Raw genomic sequence first — 23,420 nt, 5'->3', positions numbered from 1 at the left:
CCTTCCTGCTTCTATATGTCTTACAAAGATGATTTTTGTAGTAAATCATAAAATATATAAACTATATAAGATGATATTTGTACTAAACTATATAAGATGATGTTTGTAGTAAATCATAAAATATATAAACTATATAGATTAAGGTTTGTAGTAAATCATGAAATATATAAACTATATAGATTAAGGTTTGTAGTAAATCATGAAATATATAAACTATATAAGATGATATTTGTACTAAACTATATAAGATGATGTTTGTAGTAACTCATAAAATATATAAACTATATAAGATGATGTTTGTAGTATATCATGAAATATATAAACTATATAAGATGATATTTGTACTAAACTATATAAGATGATGTTTGTAGTAAATCATAAAATATATAAACTATATAAGATGATGTTTGTAGTATATCATGAAATATATAAACTATATAAGATGATATTTGTACTAAACTATATAAGATGATGTTTGTAGTAAATCATAAAATATATAAACTATATAAGATGATGTTTGTAGTAAATCATGAAATATATAAACTATATAGGATGATGTTTGTAGTAAATCTTGAAATATCTAAACTATATAAGAAGATGTTTGTACTAAACTATATAAGATGATGTTTGTAGTAACTCATAAAATATACAAACTATATAAGATGATATTTGTACTAAACTATATAAGATGATGTTTGTAGTAAATCATGAAATATCTAAACTATGTAAGATGATGTTTGTACTAAACTATATAAGATGATGTTTGTAGTAAATCTTGAAATATCTAAACTATATAAGATGCTTTTTGTCTAAACTATATAAGATGTTGTTTGTACTAAACTATATAAGATGATGTTTTTAGTAAATCATGAAATATATAAACTATATAGGATGATGTTTGTAGTAAATCTTGAAATATCTAAACTATATCAGATGATGTTTGTAGTAAATCTTGAAATATCTAAACTATATCAGATGATGTTTGTAGTAAATCTTGAAATATCTTAACTTTACAAGATGATGTTTGTAGTAAATCTTGAAATATCTAAACTTTACAAGATGATGTTTGTAGTAAATCTTGAAATCTCTAAACTATATCAGATGATGTTTGTAGTAAATCTTGAAATATCTAAACTTTACAAGATGATGTTTGTAGTAAATCTTGAAATATGTAAACTATATCAGATGATGTTTGTAGTAAATCTTGAAATATCTTAACTTTACAAGATGATGTTTGTAGTAAATCTTGAAATATCTAAACTTTACAAGATGATGTTTGTAGTAAATCTTGAAATATGTAAACTATATCAGATGATGTCTGTAGTAAATCTTGAAATATCTAAACTTTACAAGATGATGTTTGTAGTAAATCTTGAAATATCTAAACTATATCAGATGATGTTTGTAGTAAATCTTGAAATATCTAAACTTTACAAGATGATGTTTGTAGTAAATCTTGAAATATCTAAACTATATCAGATGATGTTTGTAGTAAATCTTGAAATATCTAAACTATATCAGATGATGTTTGTAGTAAATCTTGAAATATCTAAACTATATCAGATGATGTTTGTAGTAAATCTTGAAATATCTAAACTATATCAGATGATGTTTGTAGTAAATCTTGAAATATCTAAACTATATCAGACGATGTGTGTAGTACATCTTGAAATATCTAAACTATATCAGATGATGTTTGTAGTAAATCTTGAAATATCTAAACTTTATAAGATGATGTTTGTAGTAAATCTTTAAATATATAAACTATACAAGATGATGTATCTTTATGTGGTTATTCATGATATATCTAAATTATAAAGGATGTTAGGGGTGAATCAGTGAGTATTTAAGGTGATGCTTAAGTACATCATTGAAATATCTAATGTATATATGATGATGTTTGTAGTAAATCATGGAATATCTAAACTATGAAATGTCATGTTTGTAGTTAATCCTAGAATATTTGAACTATATAAAATATTAGGTGAAGTTTGTAGTAAATCATATACTATTTAAACTGTACACATAAGATGTCTAGTCAACATTTGAATTAACAAGAATGAACAAGTTCTTAAAAATGTTCATCAAGCACAATGGAAAAAATATTCTATTATTTATTTTTAAGAACAAAATTAAGAACAAATGTAAACAAAAATGTTAAAAGTGAATGGCAATAAGAAATATCACAAGGTCTGTTTGATATGTTAAACATTAATACGTGAAATTATTAAGTCTATCTAGTAATAAATACAAGGAAAACATCAATACAGGACTATGAAGAGAGTTTGGCAAGCAACAACAGCAATAATGTAGTCTTGTAGTGAAAAACCTTATCATATTGCTAGGATAGGAAACTTCTGTATATGCACGCATCTGTGAGACATGACTAATATTCACACATTCGAACGACAAGAAAAAATTGCTTAAAATCAGCAAAGCAAAAGCACAAAGTCTTCAGTACTCATGTCCTCAATCTCCTGTAGTTGGTAAGTGGGAATATTTGATATCATTATCATATCTGCTTTTAAACAGTAATGAACTGTTACTATATTTGTCTTTAGTAAACAATGATAGGGCCACTATGATCAAGATAATGGAAACAACACAAAATACAAAGAACACAATATACCAAACTGGTTTCCCAGAGTTTAAAATTCCATTCACATCCAACAACCACAAATCATTTAAATAGCCATCTTGGTTGTATTTATCATGTCCTAAACCAGCAAATATATAAAACTTATTATGTCTTCCTGTCCATCCATTACTTCTACATCTCCCTCCAATTAATGCTTCACTGGTTGCCTCCCCTTTAATGCCATATTCTACATCAGCCTCTCCATCACTACTCCCAGCCATCCATGTCCATATTTTAGTATGGATTTGAAATCTCCATACATCTGAAAGAAGCTTTGATTGTTTAAATGTTCCAGATGGAAGTCTGTCTAATCCATCACCACCAAAAAGCCACAGAGAGCCTTTAGAGTCAACCCAGCCTAAAGCACCTTGTCGGCTTCCAGGGTGTGTTTTATAACTGGAGTTAAACTGAGTACTGTAAACACCTGTAGTCTCTAGCTGACTTGTTCCATATATCCTGGTCCATTTAAAATCTGTTAAATTAAACTTCCACAAATCAGAAATATATCCACTGGTAGAATGTAGAGAAAAACTGGAATTTTTAGTATTTCCTCCAAACATGTATAATATTTTTTTCTTCAAGACCCAACTAGTTGCTCCAATTCGGGGTAAAATATTCAAGCTTTGATTTTTGCCCATTTCAGTCATATAAATAATTTCCTTCCACTTCAAAGTTTTTAATGATAATATCCACATGTCATGAAGAATGTGATTATTTTGATCTAAACCACTAAATATAACCATTCTTTCACCCAAACACCAAGAAACCACATCACTTCTTGGTACTGGTGCTAGAGTTTCAGCATCAGTTGAACTAGTAGTATTTACTAATGTCTCATTTTCACTTTGTATCTGTGATTTATCCAATAACAACCATCTCTGTTTTGGAATAAAATACACCCATGTATCGCCCAGAGATTTATCACCTTTTCCTTGTCCTCCATATATTATCAGAGTTGTATTGGTCACTCCACAGCTAGTGGCTAACTGACGTGGGGAGGGACATTTCAAATCCCGAAATTCAACAGTTCCTCCAGTGGTGGACACTGAACCAGGGTGAACCAATGTCCATTTATTTGTATGAATGTTGTATCTCCATAAGTCATTCAAAAGAAATGCCTTTTTTCTGATTAAATCTGAGAAACCTCTTCCACCAAATAACCAAACATCACCATTTGTGTCTCTCCACGATGTGCTTCCACTCCTTGATCCAGGACTTTCAAACGTTGAGGGAGAGTTGCCCACATTTTCACCATTCAACCATGTCCATTCTGAATCAAGAAAAGACATCATAAACAGATAAGTTAACCTTCAACTATTATAGATATTGCTTTGACACTTGGACGAATGATAAAGTAATATCATTTTAAAACATCAGTTCCAATTACTTCAATTATGTCTAGAGGAAAGTCTCTTCAAAATTCAAACATAACACACTTTGTTTGGTAACCTCAAAAAATTGCTGGTCTTGTATTGAACATGTGCAATCTTGGAAATTCTATTGACACTGCCAATTGTAAGTTATTTCACAAATTGTTGATATGTAGTCTAGTATAGGCCTAGGCATACATGTAGGAAGGAAGGAAGGATATAGAATTATAAGAAAAGCATCACCTTGTGAACAACATGAAGATAATGTTGTCAACACAAACAATAAACATATCCAAATATTTTCCATGGACATACTGATAAGATTAAAACTAAGGATATGAATGGCCCATGGAGATGCTATGATTATCAATAGATGGGATTATCAACGATAATTTATGACAAGATAAAAAAATGTGGATGAAGGTGTATATGTTCAAAGGTAGTTTAATTAGCAATTGAAATCGAAAATTCAAACATCAATGTGACATTATTTTAATCGATTAGATAGACTTTCCTTATAATTATTCTTATATAAGTAATAAAAGTGACATTTGTTTTGTTTTTTTTTTAAATAATTTATCCGTCATTGTCCACCATGACACCGGAAGTTGGTTCAGGGCTTTAGTTTCGATTATCCAAAAACAAAAAGTTTGCATGCGTTTTTCACATGAAACGCCTGGTTAATCAAGAAATCGAGAAAATGGCTACCACTGACAAGAAGCTTGTCAAGTCAAGAAGTGGATTGCGAATGGTTTCTATGCAGGACCGACATTTGAGCTGTTTCACATTGCCTGAACCAGAATGGAAACTGGACAGTGAAGTGAGAATTCTTTTCAAACTTCCCCATGCTGCTGTCAATAAATCCATTTGATTTACGCCCCACGTCAGTGTCACTGATGATGTTATTTTTGTACGGTAGACTGCAAATCAAATCAAATGGAAGTTTTTAATACTTTAAAAATGGTATTCTACTAGTGTGGTTTTGGCAGACAATTTATGGATGATAACTTAAAACTTGTTTGTTGATTAAATAGTTAGTCAACTGATATAGGTCTTTTGAAATAATGTTCACAACTGATGGCTTGCAGGCCTTGCACTTTTGCAGTCATTATGTATAATGAATAATAACAGATCATTGTACAAGGTTACCTAACAAACTCGAAAACCTTCTTAAAATATAAGATGTAGAACTGTCCCAGAACTGTTTGGTCTGACAAACCTTTACCAATAGGTTCAGGGTATAAAAGAACTCAGAATCAGTATTAAAAAGTTAAATAAGTCCAAAATATTGTTGATTTTACATTTTGGCCAACATAATTGAAAATGTTACTTAAAATATTTGGTCCTATGTAAATATTAATGTCATTTTATCTCGTTTAGTGTGGTTATTGTATGAACAGTTCCTGTCAGTCCAAGTTTGATTTTATAAGAAGAAGGGTATGTTAACCACATTTTGATTCTGTTTTTATTGTTGTGCTTTAGCATCTTTCTCTTACAAAGCCTATTGATATAATATGAAAATGAACATTTGAAATAAGTTATGTAATGTACCAGCTTGTAGGCCCATAAAATTGAATGGAGAAATTGAGAAGTTGATATGAATGCTCTGATATTTCAGCACCATTGTCGAAGATGTGGTAATATATATTGTAATAGTTGCTGTGATAATAAACTTGCTCTGCCTAGAATGAGTTTTATTGATCCTGTTAGACTATGTTCTTCCTGTTCAGAAATCACACGCAAAGAAAACGAGTTTTTTGATAAACATTTGAAGACATTGTTAAGTGGTTAGTTGGATAAATTTTCTTGATTTAATTATTTATCATCTTATTTTGAATGTTTGACTTTTATGATATTCACATAAATACAAGTAGTAATTTGGATTCTCCAAAGTTTGAGGATTTTCACATTAAACGTGTTGTTTTTCATCAATCCAATATTCTATCAGATGTTTGTAGTTCCTGTAATATTAGAAATGTTTAACTGTATATGACTATCACTATCCCAAAGGCCGCTTATAATTTCTAAGTGCCTTTGTGATAGCTCTGCCATATAATGCTCCTTTTTAGTGAAATTGACATGGTACAAATCAATGCTATCAATGTCCTGGACATACATAAAAAGTTTAGAAAACCTATTTACAATGCTCTTAAATCATAAGTTACTAGCATGATTGATTGATATTTGACAGGAGGTGAGTTCATGATAACAGAAGGTAGTGATGATTCTGAAATCAGTACATCATATTTATGTAAATTAGCTTCAGATCAAAGGTAGGTAATCAAATTAACTTAGCTAATATTTAATTCTTATCTGCAGCTTTGTCCTAATGAAAGGTGACTTCAAACTCAACCTTTCTTTTCAAATAATCATGAATAAATGATGACAATCACTTGACCCATCAATGGCTAGATGTTGTCAACTAGTCCTTGACCCCGGTTGAATCAAACTGCTTGAAATTGTGATACAATCATTTGAACCTTGATAAAAGTAAAATTTATTTACATAAAATCTCTTAAGTTACCTACGTAGTTTGTTCATAATTAATTTTTTTTATAGAAAGTATGCCATATCAAATCAGGTAGACTTGAAGTTATTATTTCTGTCCAAACACCATCAATAACTGAAATAGATAGATGTAATATCTGAACGTATATATTTGTAGATATCTAGTGTTTGAAGGGGAGCATTCTAAAATGGATTCTATATTATTAGAAGAAATTGACACAATCAATATTATATCATCTGAGGCTAATCAACTTGGTAAGTAAATTTGGCCATAGCACAAAATCATTGTAATTTATTGATTTGATTTATCTCTACATAACTTTATGCAAAATTTTTGGCCTTGCTTAAAAAATATTTGGACCCAAAACAAAGGTATTTCATGGACTAAATATAATACTAGTTGACAAAAGGATGTCTATTGCTATAGTAACTTGTCTATTTACTTTGCTCTTGATCTGAAATGCAGACTATGCTAACTTATGTTTTAAAGATTTGGATCTCACATGTGTATTTCTAGTGCAAGATCAGTCTCTGATGGCAAATGGCTGTAATAATACTATAATTATTGGCATTTATTCTTATCGTTATTATTTCTTGCTAGCAGGAGAACTGCAAGGTAATACCAGGTGTAAATCCTTTAAAAGATTCAGTGTCATCATCATTCATTTATCAGATCATAATATCAATAGCTGTCATTCACTTTAGTACAGTGTAATAGTGGCTTTTGTTGTAGTTTAATTCACTATCGATGTGATTAGGGCATGAGCTTGTCAAAGTATAATTTCTATAAAATCATGTTACTTTAATGTACCAATTTACTTGGTATATTTGGACTTATTTACATAAAAGTAAAACTGATTTTAATGGTGAAAAAGTTTTAACAAAGATCACAAAACGAAAGAACAAAGGATACTAACTTAGGTTCACAGTTTAGAATCCTTTCTGCCAGCTGGTACTTGGACAAGCCATTTGGTATTGATCTTTCCCGTATTATCTGTACCCATTTACAGCTTGGTCGACTGGAATTATGAGTGAAGATGACTTATTCAAGGTCACCCACAGCTGCCATTTGCTCAACGTGACCTAGCAAATGACGTCATGTAAAGAACTCTCTAGAACACTCTACCAGAAAGTGTTATAGAACCTCATAAATGCAGTTTGCCATTATGTCATTCATTATGACATCACAAAATTCTGAGGTCTCAGTAAAGATTGGCAAATAGAGGGTTATCAATATCTTTTCAATAAATTATAGGTCAGAAAATTGTCACAGGTATAGCTCTTCGGTTTAAAGATAGTTTTGGTGATTATCAAATTTTAAAAATGGAGATCAAAAAAGATGAAAGTGCTAAATGTGGTAAACTTTGGATTGCTGGTATGTTGAAGGTAAGGGCACATAACTCTTTATTTCTTGTTCTTCAAAATTACAGTATTACTTTTGTACTAACATTGTCTGCAAATATCTATGGGTGATATGAACCATTTTGATTGGATTCTCATTTAAGATTAAGCTTATTGAAAATTTTAAACACATAAATTCGTTAGATTGTTTGTTTGAAATTACATTTGGCTTTTAAATTATGTTTTTGTGAAATAGGGTATGTAGTAAGATGAACATCATACAAACATACATATTGGTAGTTATATAGTGATTGATTCATTATTTGTGAAAATCAAATAAACGAAGTATGTTATTTTTCAGGCCTTCAGATTGATATTAGAGAGTCGAACTGGTAAAGCCTGTACAACTCCAACTGCTCAGTAATATATAGTAGTTTAATAGTATCAATACAGCTGACAGGACAAATCTCTTCTTTATTACATTTCACACTTTTTTACATACTCCAAATTCTATTCAGGCTTACATATTGCCTTATTATTTTGGATTAGAGGACCAAATCTCTTTCATATCAACTTAAACAGCAATCTGTAACTAGTTTAAAAATTAAATTTAGAAATGTGATAAAAATAAAGCTCATAGCTCAGATGTGTAATTAACATTCTTCTATACAGGTGTTAACAACACAACAGCTTATAACGGCCTTAAAAAATTTTGACATTGTCACTTCTACTTAGGGCCTGGTTATATGTAAAGGGTTAGCCCTGTAAATCAAGCTGGCTTGGTTACCAAGGTTGAAAGTTTTGCCTTTTAATATGATCGAAGGTATGAGGCTTATATGAATACCTAGCTGACACTGATAGTCAAGGTTCCTTGTCTACAGACTGGGGTGCCTGGCTACTCCGACTAGCCCGCTTTCCATACAAATACGTTTAAATCTGTTAATATCGACTATAGTGACATCAGACCCGAGATACCCAGCAAACCAGGACATCTTACCAAGCCGCGCTGCCCTACCACATATAACCATATAAGTTTTAGTTGAAATCGAGCTATGGTAGAGCAAATCTGTGGATGATTATATTTCTTGCAAAATTAGCTCTTTATCCAGCCAGTTTCATTTTGATTAATACTGGTTGAAGTTCCTTTAGTGCTCAATAAACTTTATGAATATGTTTAACAATATTATACCTATAATATATCCTCAAAAAATATTGTGGCCTTATGTATTAACTCATTTATTCATTAATTTCATTCTTTTATCAGCTTTCATTCATTCAATATTCTTTCATTTATCATTTCATTCATTTTGTTTGTCCATTCATTCATTCATCATCTCATTTATCATTTGTTTGTCCATTCTTTCATTCTTTATCATTCATTTGTTTGTCCAATCATTCATTCATTCACTCTTGTTTGTTATTATTGTTACTAAAGTGAGGAGCAATATTGTTAATATTATAATATTTTAGATTCGTTACTAATCATGTTGCCAACTGACTTTCTCTGTGTTCTGCCTAATTGCTTTTAAAACTTGAATTTTGCAAAGATGAGATACAATTCAAAGCTATGATACTGTATTGTTGAGTTTATGATGAATTAAGCAAAGGAAATAAGGGTAATCTTATAGAATTATGAATTTGTGCCAAAATAAATCATCCCCTCTGATTCTTTTGCCTTTATAGTATAATTTACTCTTAAAGTCTCCTGAAAAATATACTGTATTGACTATTCAGTGTGTATATGATGGATCAATGTTTCACTCAATTTCAGATTATTCTTTATTCGTAAATAAGGAATCTTGCTCCATATTTTAACTTCATCTCAAATGTTTTGAAACCTCATACAAGTGAATCAATTTGTAATAATCATGTCCTATGTTTTGAATTATCTGAAATAGACATTTTTCTACTACATAGATTTGACTGTAACAGAATTATGTGAACCTAAACTAGCTAATAGCCTGTTTATAATGGTGATTTTTTCAGACTAAATTCTACTTCATATGTTCTTTATAATAAATGTATGATGATTTATTATTTAGAATAAATGATTGAAATGATGATAAACTGAAAGCCTAGTTCTAAAGTTTGACAGTTGTTAAATTTTCTTAACAGCTTTCCAAAAAGAAGTCTAGAGTTCTCTCCCTTGATTGAAGGCTGAAACAAGCCTACTTGCTACTAATGCTTCTGAATTTGGTTTGTGTATGACCTTCTGGGCACTATATGTCAACAAGTCAGTAGATATATATATAATGTATATATTCATAGAATATAATATGTTTTTTTCTGTATATATTCTTAAAGGTGCTTTTATCTAAAAAACAGTTTTTTCAAGGCTTAGATAGATGTTATTTAAGGACAAAACATGATAAATATTCATGATTGTGACATAATTACAGCTTTTTTTTTTCATTTCGGGCTTTATTTGAAATCCATTTACTTAACTTTACGAAAAAGATAAAGAGAAGATAAAATACTTTAGTTTTTAGAGACTGTGTGATTATTTGTCAGCTGCAAAATATATGGATGGATTTTTTCTTTATGTAGAATATTCATATTCATACACAATTCTTCGGGGTTTTTGCAGTGTTATAAAATAATAATGAATATGATAATAATGGGGGACAGTGGTTTAAAGAAAGATAAGCTTTCCCAGAAACAATACATTTATATGTAATTATCTTTATATAATTGTGATATTTGTTACTTGGTTTTCAATATATTATATGTGTATATTGCATGCATCTATATTTTATTAACAAATAAATTCATACAAAATAAAATAATTCATAAACGATCAACTTTATTGTTCACCAATGTTCAGCATTCTCATTTAACGGCAAAGCTTACTTTTTTTTATAGGCCCACATGGAAATTTCCATGTACGTCATTTCCGTTCGTTCTGGTAATAATCGGATGAACAGTTACTGTTCTTGACTAAATAAATTTGGTTCGTAGAAAACGATAGAGATTACAGTTTATATCATATTTTTATTGATGAAACATGGTATGCGTGTATATATTGTTGAGATCTCGGTCAAGTTCGAAACTGATGATAATCGGACGAACGGTTTCGGAGTTATTGCCCTTGACTAAGTAAAAACGTGCCAAATTTGGCATGTATGCACGATGCGGTCAAACTTGGTATGCAGGTATATATTGATGAGATCTCGGTCAACTTTAAAAATTGGTAATTATCGGAAGAACAGTTTCAGAGTTATTTCTATTGTATGTACGTCGCTGAGAACTTGTTCATATTTTAATATAATGATAATTTGATGGACTGTTTCAGAGTTTTTTTAAAGATTTTTTGAAATAATATTATTAAGCCACTAAAGACTTTGTTGTCATTTCTGACAGCTGGTAGTGGGCGTATATTACCTTGCCTGACATTCTCTTAATGTTTGTGGTACAATTATTTCTTCATAGAGGGGATGCACTACGTCGAGGTATTATGAACTGAGTCTAATAATTGGATTATAAGGTTGGAAGTTACTTGCGCAGCCATATTGTTTACAGTCTTTTTGTCAAGGGCTTGAGTTGGCTGTATTTACTAGTGTACAATCCAATCACTGCAATACCTCTAAGATATCAAGGTATAAGATAGAGTTCGCAATACCTAACATTATAATATGCTATCTGAAAAGACTTCATATTGACAAAATTTCGACAAGTGATTTAAGAGTTACTTCCTATGCAATAAAATAGGTACATTTCGGTAAAACATGCTGTACATTGATAACCCGGACCAGCTGTAAGAATAGTTCAATATATTAAGGAATCTTAATTATTGCCCCTGATTTAGCAAAACGTGCCAAGTTTATATGATACATTTCTTCAACTCTTCTAATTGTGTTTTTGCGCGACGACTTTTGCTATTGAAGATTCTCTGTGGAGGTTGGAATTAAGAATATTTAAAAGGATACTACCATTTAGAATGGACATACGATTTAAAGTCTCAAACTTGGAGAACAAATTACTATATATTCGTCAGTTAGAAACGTCTGCCTCCATTTCAGCCTCTGATAACTATTTTGACAGTTGTCGGATGGAATAGGGTCAGAAAAACTTTACCTTGTTTTATCGGCATTTTCGGACACATGTATTAGTAATGTTGTCGAAGTCTGGTCTGTTATTATATTACTGGCGGACGGATTGAGCTGGTTAGTCAATAAATATGATTGTCCCCAGAGACAAAATATTAGATTGCTGCACAAATATCAATTAGAATCATACTGGGTTTATGATTCAATTCTAGTTCTACAACTGTTTTCTATCAGGACTAATTCAATGACTTGCTATTAATCTGATTTTCATAATTGTTCTGTGTTCATGTGAAATTCCTTCACGAACTAGCTCACCCGTGGTAATCTACTCTGCAATATTCCAATACAGAATTCTCCTGTGTATATAAATAAAATAATAAACATTTTATTTAAATTGAATCTAAGTTTACATTTGAATGATTAATTGACTGTCGCAAGAGAATTATTGTGTAATATGTATGACAGTTTATACAAGCGATTATTTTTAAGCATCCGTCTGTAAATCAAAAAATTCCTCCCACCTTTATAATATGTATTTCTCTTTTAATTAATCTTGACTCAAACAAACTTTAGAGTTCTAACTCATTTAAAAAAAACTTGCCACGATTATTCTATTTATCACATTCAAAAGATAACACTGTTTTGGAAGAAAAATCCTGGCTTATTGAGATAACCATGGCATGAATATCACCTCTTTATATCTTCGTCGTTTAGTTTCATCTGAGGGATCAAACGTCGACAATAAATAATGAAATATAATCATAGCGAATCTATAAAATATCTTAGTCCATAACTTTCATACATTAGTTCGGCATAAATAAAACCATAAATTGCTTTATGGCGGTTACAGATTACCAAAGTTTCTGTAACTTAGACTGAACATTGACTCTGGCAAATTTATAGTCATTAACCCAATAAACTCCACAACGAATGATTATTGTGGCTTTTCAGTAGGATGTAATTTGCTTTCAAACCAGACAATCGGCTGATATTAATCATAGTTTGGACTAACTTTTTGTGCATATTATATGGTACATGATTTAAGGTTTGCATAAACGGTCCCCCATCCCCATCCCCACTATCCCTCTATGGTTGATATTGTAATTAATAATTGTATAATTATCAGTATACACCCCTTTATCGAAAATTATATGTATTATGTTGTATAATTATCACCATGCATCCTTTTATCAAATATCATATATAATATTATTATGATGTTATCCCTTACACCCAACAAGAGCTCGTATCTTTTTAATCTGTACATCAATAACAAATTAATTACATTTGACACTTCATATATAAACTAAACAGAAGCTTACTTCATGCTACAACTTTATTCAATTAATATTATTTTAAGGTATGCAATACAGGCATTCAATTATATTTTGCATAATATATATATATATCTTATATTCAACTTTAACGGATGCAACTCGCATACTTGTGAATTAAAGCTCCTTTTTATTCGCTGTATAATTTAATAGCGGTGCTTATTGCTGTTCACATTGCTTAATGAGACAATAAATTTACTGTAGATTGATTGGAATTTTGGGATTATTATCGAATGGACATACATGTCTCTCGAGGATTGGTTGTATTTGATTATCAATAACGACAAAATCAGAATTATATTGTCTTTATAAGTTAGTCCACGATAATAACTAAACAAATACTACCCAAGTGTATAAATGAGAATAAATTGATAAAATCTATTGTTCAATTGAACTACTATACCGTTGATTTGTATTTACTTAAAAGGTTTGGAGATGGGTATATAACTGGTTTTCTGCTTGAAAAATGAATTCAAATATAGTTACCTAGTAAGGCTGCGATCGGTGAACAGCTGACCATGTGACGCTTTGATTTGAATAATGTGTAGCTTGATTTAACCAATCAGCGGGCGTAAAATTTGCGGGTAAGGTTTGGTAGGAAGCCTTTAGCAATGAAATGAAAATGATGTGTAATTTTGTAATATTACCAAATGAAATTTATATAGAACTTAAATCGGAAGTGATAGGTCTATAATAGTTTTCAGAGTGAGCTTTGTTTTATTTGACCTATATTCATTTGAAGGCTTCAAGGCGTTTTAAAGAACAATGATAGGTCTAACAACCAAGTCAATACTTGGAAGTTAGCAACCATCACTTCAAATTTTGTTTGGAGTCACGAACTGTTAGAGGTGTTTTTTGCAGGAAAGGTGTCCTTTAAAGAGAAGTAGAAGTGTAAATATTCTAATCGATAGAGTATATTTAGTTGAGGTCCTGTAGAATATTATTTTATCATCACAGAGTATCAGTATAATATCATAGACTGATCTACAAATATCATCATTTATTATAGTAGTGCTAGTTTTTTCTTCAGGAAATATTACTATTAGATCCTTCACCTTTCATTGATCTAATGTGGTGATCTTTTTAAGTTTATTTACTCACAGGATTACCAGTGTAAAGGATCAGTATTAAGGTACATGTATATGATATTAAAGGGATTGTAAACAGGTATTTTGGTATGATTATACGGCAAATGTATATATTTTTTTTAATTCAATTTTATTTTAAGGCTTACATTTCAAAAGAATAAAAAAAAAACCGGAAATGGCGTTAGAGGGTTTTCTGACAGTATCGGAATGGTACATATTTATAGTTGTCTCTTAGTCCTCGAAGTACCGGAGCTTCATGAAAATCGCATAATTCCTTCAAATATACTCTCAACTAAAGATTTCACTTTCTTTTTCTATATATGGCGGAGTCTCAAGAAAAGCCGAGTCGTTATTTTAACGTACAAACGCAGATAATTCTGGACACAAATGGATTTGAAGGCTCAAAATTCAACAATGTGCTATGATACTATTACTGAAAAGCTAAGCTGAAAAAAATTCGTTTCCGAGATTGGTCAAACGAATGGCTCCTCTAAGATTAATAACAGACGTTATGTTTTGTTTGGATAACTTTACTGACAAGCTACGGACTGGATTCGAAGTGAAAAGACCTTCATTAAAATATAACTTCTTTTTCTTTTATCTGTATGGTTTTACCAAACTTTTTTTTCTTTCATTTTGAGTTCATATTGCGGATTAACACTTTCAGACAAAAAAAAAACATTGAATATTAGACTTAGAGTTCATCTCACTATCTTGAGCTGATCAAATCACGATTCTTGAACCTGAATAATCTCAATAAATTCCATTGACTGATACGGTTATTTCTGTAGAACCCGTTTATTGATAACATAAAATGCTATGGGATAGCGAAACCCAAATAGAGCAAGATGACAGCTTTCTCACAACTGACATCCAACAATTCTAATGATTTCAAGAAAGGGCCCTGCATAGCACGCTTTGATTGGTCAAAATGAATTCATTAGAAGTGAACAGTGGTAGATTATTTGAAAACTACACTGTACGTATGTAGACAAGATCATATTATATTCTCATATTATAAGGACATTGTGCTGTTGCATGTCATTTTTAATGAGTTTGTCTGTGCATAATGTTGAATATTGCATATTAACATCATGATGTTGAATAATAATGATATTGCATATTAATATTATGAATATCAAATCAACAATTTATGTTAATCAGACAGATTCATCTGATTATAGAAACATGGAGTATCTCACTTATACATGTAGATAATATTCAACATGTGGCAAGCATGTTATTATTCAATAAGGTAATTGAAATGGATTTCAAACAGGTAATATCATCTATGAAGACTCCCAGGACAATTCACAATACTCGTGTATTTTAAGCGCGTATTTTTTTTCGAAAGAAAAGCATATAGAAGAACACAAAAACATTATATCCGAGAATAAAACATGCTCAATAAACAACACGGTAATTTGTCTACTGGAATAAAATGAGGCATCAGAGAATCAACCACAGTGAATCTGTAAGTCTGGTATTGGTCTCAGTGGAACATATTATATAACATGTTATCTTAAATAACTTAATTATACACTGTGAGACGGTGTTTGATAAAATTATATAAATAAAATAATATTATGTCAACATTTCACTGGAGTATAACAACTTTTACTCTTTACAGACGAGGGAGATAGATTTTATCAGTATTTGATATAATTCCATCTTCCATTGCATATTATATCACTGTATGACGTCACTGGATGAATTCATATATATATCTTACAATAAAAATCGTGTTAAAACTATCAAAATATTTTGACTGTAACACACAGTTTTGTTGTTAACAGGTAATAAACAGGTTATGTTGGATTTTGCCTTAAAATAACTTTTAATGTCAAACTATTTCTACATTCTAATATATATACATTTCTGATTTTTCAAATCTTCAGATTATATATTTGAAAGAAATTTTTGATCTTACTAAAATTGTGGATTTTTGTATTATTATAATGGATTTACTAGAAATATTACAACAGAATCATCTTGTTACTCAGAGTTACGATTAACTCTCACCAAAACCAACCAATTGGCATCAAATAAATAGGTTAACCCTGCCTTCACAAACATCTAAAGGTAAGAAGTAATAAGCGAAAGCTAGTAGTTATAGCCTGTAAGAATAAAGAATTAAGCTTTGTACACTAAAACGAAGTTTAAATGTAAGTACTGTTGTATATTACCTGTTTGTTTACATCATGTCAACAGAAACAGATGGTTTACATTATTTGAATTTCATTTAGATTTACAAATTTAATAAGAAAATCTGAAGGATAACATTTATTCATAACCCCGAAATATGCCCAACTTCTAACGAAAATTATAATCAAAAACGACCAAAGTTGATCAAAATGAAGATACCGAAATAGACATCATTGTTATGCAGGATCTATGGAAGTTTGGATAAATACGGAAATTCACTACCGTCATAAGTTTAGGTCGCCGGGCCAGGTTTTTTTAAATTAATTTTGATTTATAGTTCTGGGTGCTATGCATTTTTTTTTCTCCCACCCCAAACTATATGGAATAAAACTGATAAGATTAAAGATAAGCTATAGAGAGACTGGTGACCACCCTGAAGTATTATATGGGTTAGATCAGCAGCATTCTGTATATTTCTATATTTTATGGAGTGAAAAGAAAATATTTCCACCCATTAAAAATAATTGTATTGAAATTAGGTGGAACTGTTTAAATGTGATGTTTATACCAGATGGCAGGTGAGGATCGTGTTCAATAGGGGAGACATGGGGCAATCTGTCAAGATGGTAATATCAAGACAAACACATTGTATCATGAAAGAAAAATAAAACAGTGTGATGCGGGATATAGATTGCAGTAAAACGATCTCAGCAGAATTTCGTAAGTGAAGTTTATAAGTGAAACTTATAGTATACATGGAATTAGATAGCCTTCACGTGGTCAAATTATTGTTTATATAGATGACTATATTGACAGACCAGAGCATTCAAAGACTCGTTTCCTGGACAAGAGGAAGTGTTAATATCTATTAAGTGTGGACAATAACAGTGCCTGTCTATAGCTATTTTTAACATGGGCAAAGGATGGATTCTATTATCTCGCAGGTAAGATATGTAATAGAAGTATGAATGTTTCTAATCTTTTACAACAGAGTGACAAAATCTGATGAGAAATATTGGATGTCACTTATATTACTATCAGAAGTCCAACTCGCTGGTTATTTACAGGTGATAGGTTTATAAGTAACTATAAAAAAATAGCACAATTTATAGGGTTCCGTTTTGAATACAAATTGGTGTACTTGTTTGCTGTCTCTTAATTCTGGGTATTCCAATGGGAAATTTCTAAAGACTAAACAGCTGAACTCAATACCTCAGTTTAAAATTCCTGCTAGTATTTTTGTAATTCAGCTATATAGTATCATGGTAAATTTTGGTGAAAGTAAACCAGAAACTTTGACCTGCTGTTTTCAGTCAAATAAATATACACTTTAACCTTGTTTCTCGCATTGCGTATAGATAGAAATATTCTAATCGCATCATACAGGTGATATAACTCGAAATAGAATCTTGTTATTTCATGTTGTTTTAAGTGCCAGTCTCGAGAGGCTGGCGCTGCCACGGATTCGAGGCCCAAATCATCTCTTAGATTGAAGATGGTGAACAATGGCTTTAAAGTGGATGTTCCTTTACTGAAAATCTTGACACGAACATAAACAGGAACATATCAATATCATGAAAACCATTTAACTGGAATAAATGCCAGGCTTCAAAGAGAATGAAATAACAAAATAAGTTTAATTTATTATACTTAACCACACTTCTTGATCCTTGACCGAAATTCTCTAAATTCATTTAAAACTAACAGTTTTAATGGGAAAGAAAAACAGCCTATTTTTTAAAAACAATTGCTGTAAAGGTTGAAGTCGTCTGGAATTAATTCTATTGTATTTTGCTGTGAGGTAATCAGGTCCACTCAATGAGCACCATATTACTATTATTCTAAGAGTTATATGAATAATCCAAAACCACTGACAAATCATCAACATTTGTTCGATAACGGAGCCGAAATTTAGCTTATTTTCGCTTTTAAAGGGACAGATTCGCCATTCTTTTTGTGACCAATCATACCTTAGTCTCAGAAACGGAATTTTTGTTCGTTAAGTCGATAGTATTCACAACTCACTGTCGAAATGTGAGCCTTCAAAAATACAAGTGTGTCCAGAATAATCCGCTTTTGAAAGTTAAAAAGACGATTCGTCTTTTCTTGAGATACTGTCATGTATAATGTATTTTCTATAATAGAAAAGACATCTACAGAAATAGGAAAAGAAATTCTATAGTTTGAGATATTTTTTTGATATTTACAATAACCTTTAACAAAGTCGATAGCTTTTACGTTGCGAAAGATTTTGGCGATGTCGGAATTGAAAATAAAGATTACGATCGACAGGGCCTAGGCAAAATGAGTTACTTGTTATTAGTTGTATAGAATTAAAGAAATTAGTATTGGCATGACGAAATGTATATAACTATAGTATTAAACTTTCAGATTTTCGGACTAAAAATTACCAGATTCAAAATTCGGCGATGGAATAATTGTGTAAGAAATATTTACAATAACAGGATACTTGTTGTATGGTTACTATAGCAATTCTATATACCTTTTCTAGTTCTTTCCGCCCTTTTCCTAAACATTTATATTTCAAATTTACTCCTTAACACTTTTCGTATTGGAATTTCAGAAACAGTGACGAGAAAATATGAAATCAGATAGTTAAAGAGTGATAGTAGAAAATAAAGATTTAAGATGGCGTGCATTTATATATTAGTATTTTTAAGTGTGATAATCCAACCAACATTCCCTAAAATTGTCGAAAATCATCCGCATCACGGAGTTATTCTAGATGCAGGTAGCAGCAGTATTAAAGTTAGAATTTATCAGTGGATTATAGATTCACATAAACACACCAATGTTCCTAAAATACATTTGGTTCATAATGAACGGATTAAGGTGAACCTAGCTAAATATGCTCGTGAACCTGATATGCTGGAACTTCAGTTGTTGAATGCTATAGATGTAGCTGTTCAATATATAAATCAATCAGTTCATCATGAAGAAGTTGGTGAAATTCCGTTATTTTTGATGTCTACTGCGGGTAAGATATGATTTATTTGATGGTGCACAGAAAATATAAACATATACTTAAATAAACTCTCCATTCTTTCAAATATTATGATGTAAACAGATGGCGTGCCAAAATTTTTATTTATATCAAAGGTTGCCCGGAAATATTTGGAACGAACAGTTGATTACCTGTGTAAAATAGGATCAACTCGAGTTGCAGTGCCAAAAAATATATTATACTTTTTTTGTCTTTTCAGGTACCAGAACATTATCTAGTCACGATGCCAGGTATTTTGTACGAACAGTCAGGCGACTCCTGTCTAATTCCACCACTAACCCTTTCTATTTTAAACCTCGACATGTAGAGATACTGTCCGGAGAAGAAGAAGGTGTTTATTCATGGTTATCAGTAAATTATCTTCTTGGTGTGTTTAATCTTACTTCCGGGTGAGTGCCTTTCTGTCTTGGTTCGGAGATATGGCCTTTTTACCCCTTGAAAGACGTTTTTGTTCGCCGAATAACAGATATCATTCTGACTACCATAACAACTCTCGTCACTGTAATTACAATAATGCATAGATGTATATAATATTTATATCTCTATGCCAAAATGTCATTAAATTTTAACAGCAAGTTTCCTTCTATAACGTCACCATTAGTACTACTATAACGTCATTGTAGAAATAAACTCTCTCTAGTACATCACTAAGAAAAATTCTCTCTAAAAATGGCGTTGCCCATCTTCATTAGCCCACATGGTGCAGAAAAGTAGGACGTAAAACTCCATTCATTTCATTTCATTTTCTAAAACGTCACGAAATTTAAAATTGTAAGGAAAATGTCTTACTGAAACGTCACTATTTCTACCATATCGTCATTGTAGAAATAATATGAATGGAGTTTTACGTCCTACTTTTCTGCACCGTGTAGGCTAATTAATGAAGAAGGAACATTATCGTTCTGAAAAATTTTATCTTAAACGTCACTATGACTACAATAACGTTATTCAGTTTTGCTTCATCTCTTTACACATTATAGGCTACTCATATCGCACATTGTAATCATAACTGGCATCATTATTGTCATAGCTAACGTTATTGTTATCATAGTTAATGTTATTAGAATAATATTACTATTCCTTTTTTCTAAATCGTCATCGTAATTAAAACTTTCAAAAATGTTATTATAATTTTCGTTCCGTCACGTCTAAAGTTCACTCTTAAACCATAGCTCTCATTCAAACAATAGCTTACGTCATTAATAACGGCGTTGTACTTTGTCATTAGCTAATGCCATTAAAGTATTAGCTTATATCATTGTTATATGAGATTAAATTGAAATATATTGCTACGATATTTCAAAATATATTTTCAGATTGCCTGTGCGAACAGTTGGTATATTAGAAATGGGTGGTGGTTCCACACAGATAGCTTTTATCCCACGGGATCCTTTATATGACGGCGAATTTCATGTTTACATGGATAAAAAGCGATATGAGTTATATGTTCATAGTTATCTGAATTATGGACAGAATTATATTAAAAACAGAGTTAATAGCTGGTTATTGCATCATCACCATGGTAATAAAACACATATTCCAGATCCCTGTAGATTAAAAGGTATGTCTCAAAACACCATCACATATAATGGCGCTTTTCTGATAAGAGTTCTGTTTTCATGATATCTCAAGTTCAAAATATCACCGATCAAGTGCATGAAAATCTTACGGATCAGGCTTCACAGCAGTTCAGAAAGGTGACAGTAGATTTTCACTATATTTCTTTAGAGAATTGCAGTTCATCAACCTTTTGACTATATGTTAAGTCACCTGCAATCTTACTAATATATTGGCCAACTTTTTTGTTTAGGAGACACAGATAAAGTGAAGACTCATAACCATACCAAGATAATTTATGGATCTGGTAACGTCACTCAATGTAGAAATATTATACAGATATTTTTAAAGAAAGCTGAGGGAGATGGCTGTAGTCCTAAACCCTGTGCTATAGGATCAGTTTATCAACCCAACGTCACCAACATCACATTCTACGCCATAGGTGCATTCAAATACGCCCCTGGAGATCTTGGTGCTATTGATTCAACTAAAAGATTAAATATCACTAAGTTTAACAGCTTGACAGAAAAACATTGTGCCAAGGTATGCCTACTACTGTCAATATTCTTAACTTAAACTATCTGATTAAAATACAAACCCGGATGTTCCGTTTCGTGTTTTTTCCTGAAAGTTACTAAATTTTTATTGTTGATATGATCAACTTCTACTTTAAATCATGTTCAGTAGGACTTTGATAAAAAGTTTGGTTAGTTAAATCAAGAATATGAGATGCATAACAATTTCGTTAGATCATAACTGTTAAGTGGAATCACCCACAGAACATAAAACACAAAACGAAACATTCAAATTTGGATTAAATCAGATTAGAAATTTGCTTTCTGATAAACAGGAGTTATTGAGGAACCTGGTACTTTATACTTTTAAAATTTGTTCTTCGTTGGATTGAATTACAACAAATAGTTAATAGTTCTATAATTTCGACCAATCGATGTATCAAATTATTCAGATGTGTTCCCGAGTCTAAAGATTGTTATATAATATTTGGTTGCAGAATTTCAGTGCCCTGTCAAAGAAAGACAGGCAATACGGACGTGAATATTGTTTAATGGGAGTTTATATATCACTATTGTTAACTCAATCTTATGGTTTTAATAAGACAACTACTAATATTATAGTTACTGATAGAATACATGGTGTTAAAACAGGTCTGTCATTTTTATTTATCCGATATTTTTTTGACACTTCACGTTAGCTTTAAGCTTTATGTAATATCAATACATTAAAGGGACAGTTTTGCCATTTTCGGGGGTTGATTGGGTCATATTTAAATAGTCTTCAGAAGTTCTAAAAATGTACGAAATTCTCATAATTCCACCGAAAATACCTCAAACTAGGAATTTCACTTTCTATTTCTATATATGTCTTTTCTATATGTGACAGAGTCTCAAGAAAAGGCAGTCTCTTTTTAACGCAGATAATTATGGAACATGGATTTGAAGCTTGGGTAAAAAAATATCAGTTTCTGAGACAGGGGTAGGATTAGTTAAAAAAAAAAATCTATACCTTTAAGCAACATTGTACTATTTCCTTATATATAAAACTTTTTCCCACAGAGCAAAGCAAAAATCTATACTTTTTTGAGATTTCCAATCAACTAAAAAAATTCTTGGACTAAAAACTCTCCTTCTTATTTCAGATTGGTCACTGGGTATAATGTTACATGAGATAATGGAGAGAAATGCATTGAAACCTTATAAACCAGTGGTGGAGATTAACTGTCCTAATCTTGGAAACATTGTCAGTTCTAATGGTGTTCACAATAAACATAGTCTGTTGGTATTAGTGTTCATTTTGTTATTAGTGGTGTTCATGAACCTTGTGGACTTGCCAAACTACATAAGTTGAATGGTTGTGGATGTAACTGACCCACAAAGATACCAATTTATCTGATGTGTATATATTCTAGAATAAAGTGGACCAATATCTTGTATACTTGAAACTATTTATCTTAAAGTATATCTTGAGAACTATTACTACTCACATGGAGAGTTAGACTGATTTCTATATCTATATCTTGATTTCTGTCAAAATTGTGAAAGTCTGTTTCCTCAAGTGCTCCTGATGTCTTCAGAAGTGGTTAAATAAATTTATGAAATGATCGTAATATATCTATTTTTTCACTGGTCGAGAGCGTACATTGCATCCTTTGATAGAACATCATATTCACCCCCCAATTTTGAGCGAGAAGTTAATTAACTTCATATAGGGTCAAGCACGTACCCATAAAATAGAATAGGGAGAACCTGCCTAGCATAAATTAGACTTGTGCTTTTCATTGGATGTTTGCTCTTCGGGCCAATCAAAGCTAATTATTTAGTATTCAACAAGAGATTATTGATCAGTCTTA

The 23,420-nt window shown here is 31.0% G+C and overlaps 3 protein-coding genes across 3 annotated transcripts; 2 read left to right on the top strand and 1 right to left on the bottom strand.

The window, feature by feature from the left end:
* Positions 1-2,469: 2,469 nt before the first annotated feature.
* LOTGIDRAFT_172202 (hypothetical protein) lies at positions 2,470-3,927 on the bottom strand (the record flags this gene model as incomplete). The annotated part of the gene is made up of 1 exon (XM_009048780.1): positions 2,470-3,927. The coding sequence occupies one exon, from the start codon at positions 3,925-3,927 to the stop codon at positions 2,470-2,472; it is 1,458 nt and encodes a 485-aa protein (XP_009047028.1).
* A 1,480-nt stretch (positions 3,928-5,407) lies between these two features.
* On the top strand, positions 5,408-9,373 carry LOTGIDRAFT_205110 (hypothetical protein). Its single transcript, XM_009048779.1, has 6 exons — positions 5,408-5,445; positions 5,627-5,795; positions 6,200-6,281; positions 6,674-6,771; positions 7,772-7,902; positions 8,219-9,373. Exons 2-6 carry the CDS (start codon positions 5,696-5,698, stop codon positions 8,279-8,281), a joined length of 474 nt encoding a protein of 157 aa, XP_009047027.1. The 5' UTR covers positions 5,408-5,445; positions 5,627-5,695; the 3' UTR covers positions 8,282-9,373.
* Positions 9,374-17,403: 8,030 nt separating this feature from the next.
* On the top strand, positions 17,404-23,172 carry LOTGIDRAFT_238045 (hypothetical protein). Its single transcript, XM_009048778.1, has 7 exons — positions 17,404-17,414; positions 19,055-19,468; positions 19,695-19,884; positions 20,812-21,056; positions 21,306-21,595; positions 22,065-22,218; positions 22,710-23,172. The coding sequence occupies exons 2-7, from the start codon at positions 19,120-19,122 to the stop codon at positions 22,916-22,918; spliced, it is 1,437 nt and encodes a 478-aa protein (XP_009047026.1). The 5' UTR covers positions 17,404-17,414; positions 19,055-19,119; the 3' UTR covers positions 22,919-23,172.
* Positions 23,173-23,420: the final 248 nt, after the last annotated feature.

Source organism: Lottia gigantea, assembly GCF_000327385.1.
Source record: "Lottia gigantea unplaced genomic scaffold LOTGIsca_128, whole genome shotgun sequence".
Lineage (NCBI taxonomy): Eukaryota > Metazoa > Mollusca > Gastropoda > Lottiidae > Lottia > Lottia gigantea.
This window is presented reverse-complemented; position numbering and strand designations above follow the sequence as displayed.

What these genes read in the sequence shown, in the direction of transcription:
- LOTGIDRAFT_238045 (XM_009048778.1), top strand. Translation starts at nt 19,120, where the DNA reads ATGGCGTGCATTTATATATTAGTATTTTTAAGTGTGATAATCCAACCA. An exon ending in GTGTTTAATCTTACTTCCGG is followed by an intron (nt 19,885 to 20,811) that starts GTGAGTGCCTTT and finishes ATATATTTTCAG; the next exon opens with ATTGCCTGTGCGAACAGTTG. An exon ending in AGATCCCTGTAGATTAAAAG is followed by an intron (nt 21,057 to 21,305) that starts GTATGTCTCAAA and finishes TTTTTTGTTTAG; the next exon opens with GAGACACAGATAAAGTGAAG.
- LOTGIDRAFT_205110 (XM_009048779.1), top strand. Translation starts at nt 5,696, where the DNA reads ATGAGTTTTATTGATCCTGTTAGACTATGTTCTTCCTGTTCAGAAATC. An exon ending in ATCTGAGGCTAATCAACTTG is followed by an intron (nt 6,772 to 7,771) that starts GTAAGTAAATTT and finishes AATAAATTATAG; the next exon opens with GTCAGAAAATTGTCACAGGT. An exon ending in GGATTGCTGGTATGTTGAAG is followed by an intron (nt 7,903 to 8,218) that starts GTAAGGGCACAT and finishes GTTATTTTTCAG; the next exon opens with GCCTTCAGATTGATATTAGA.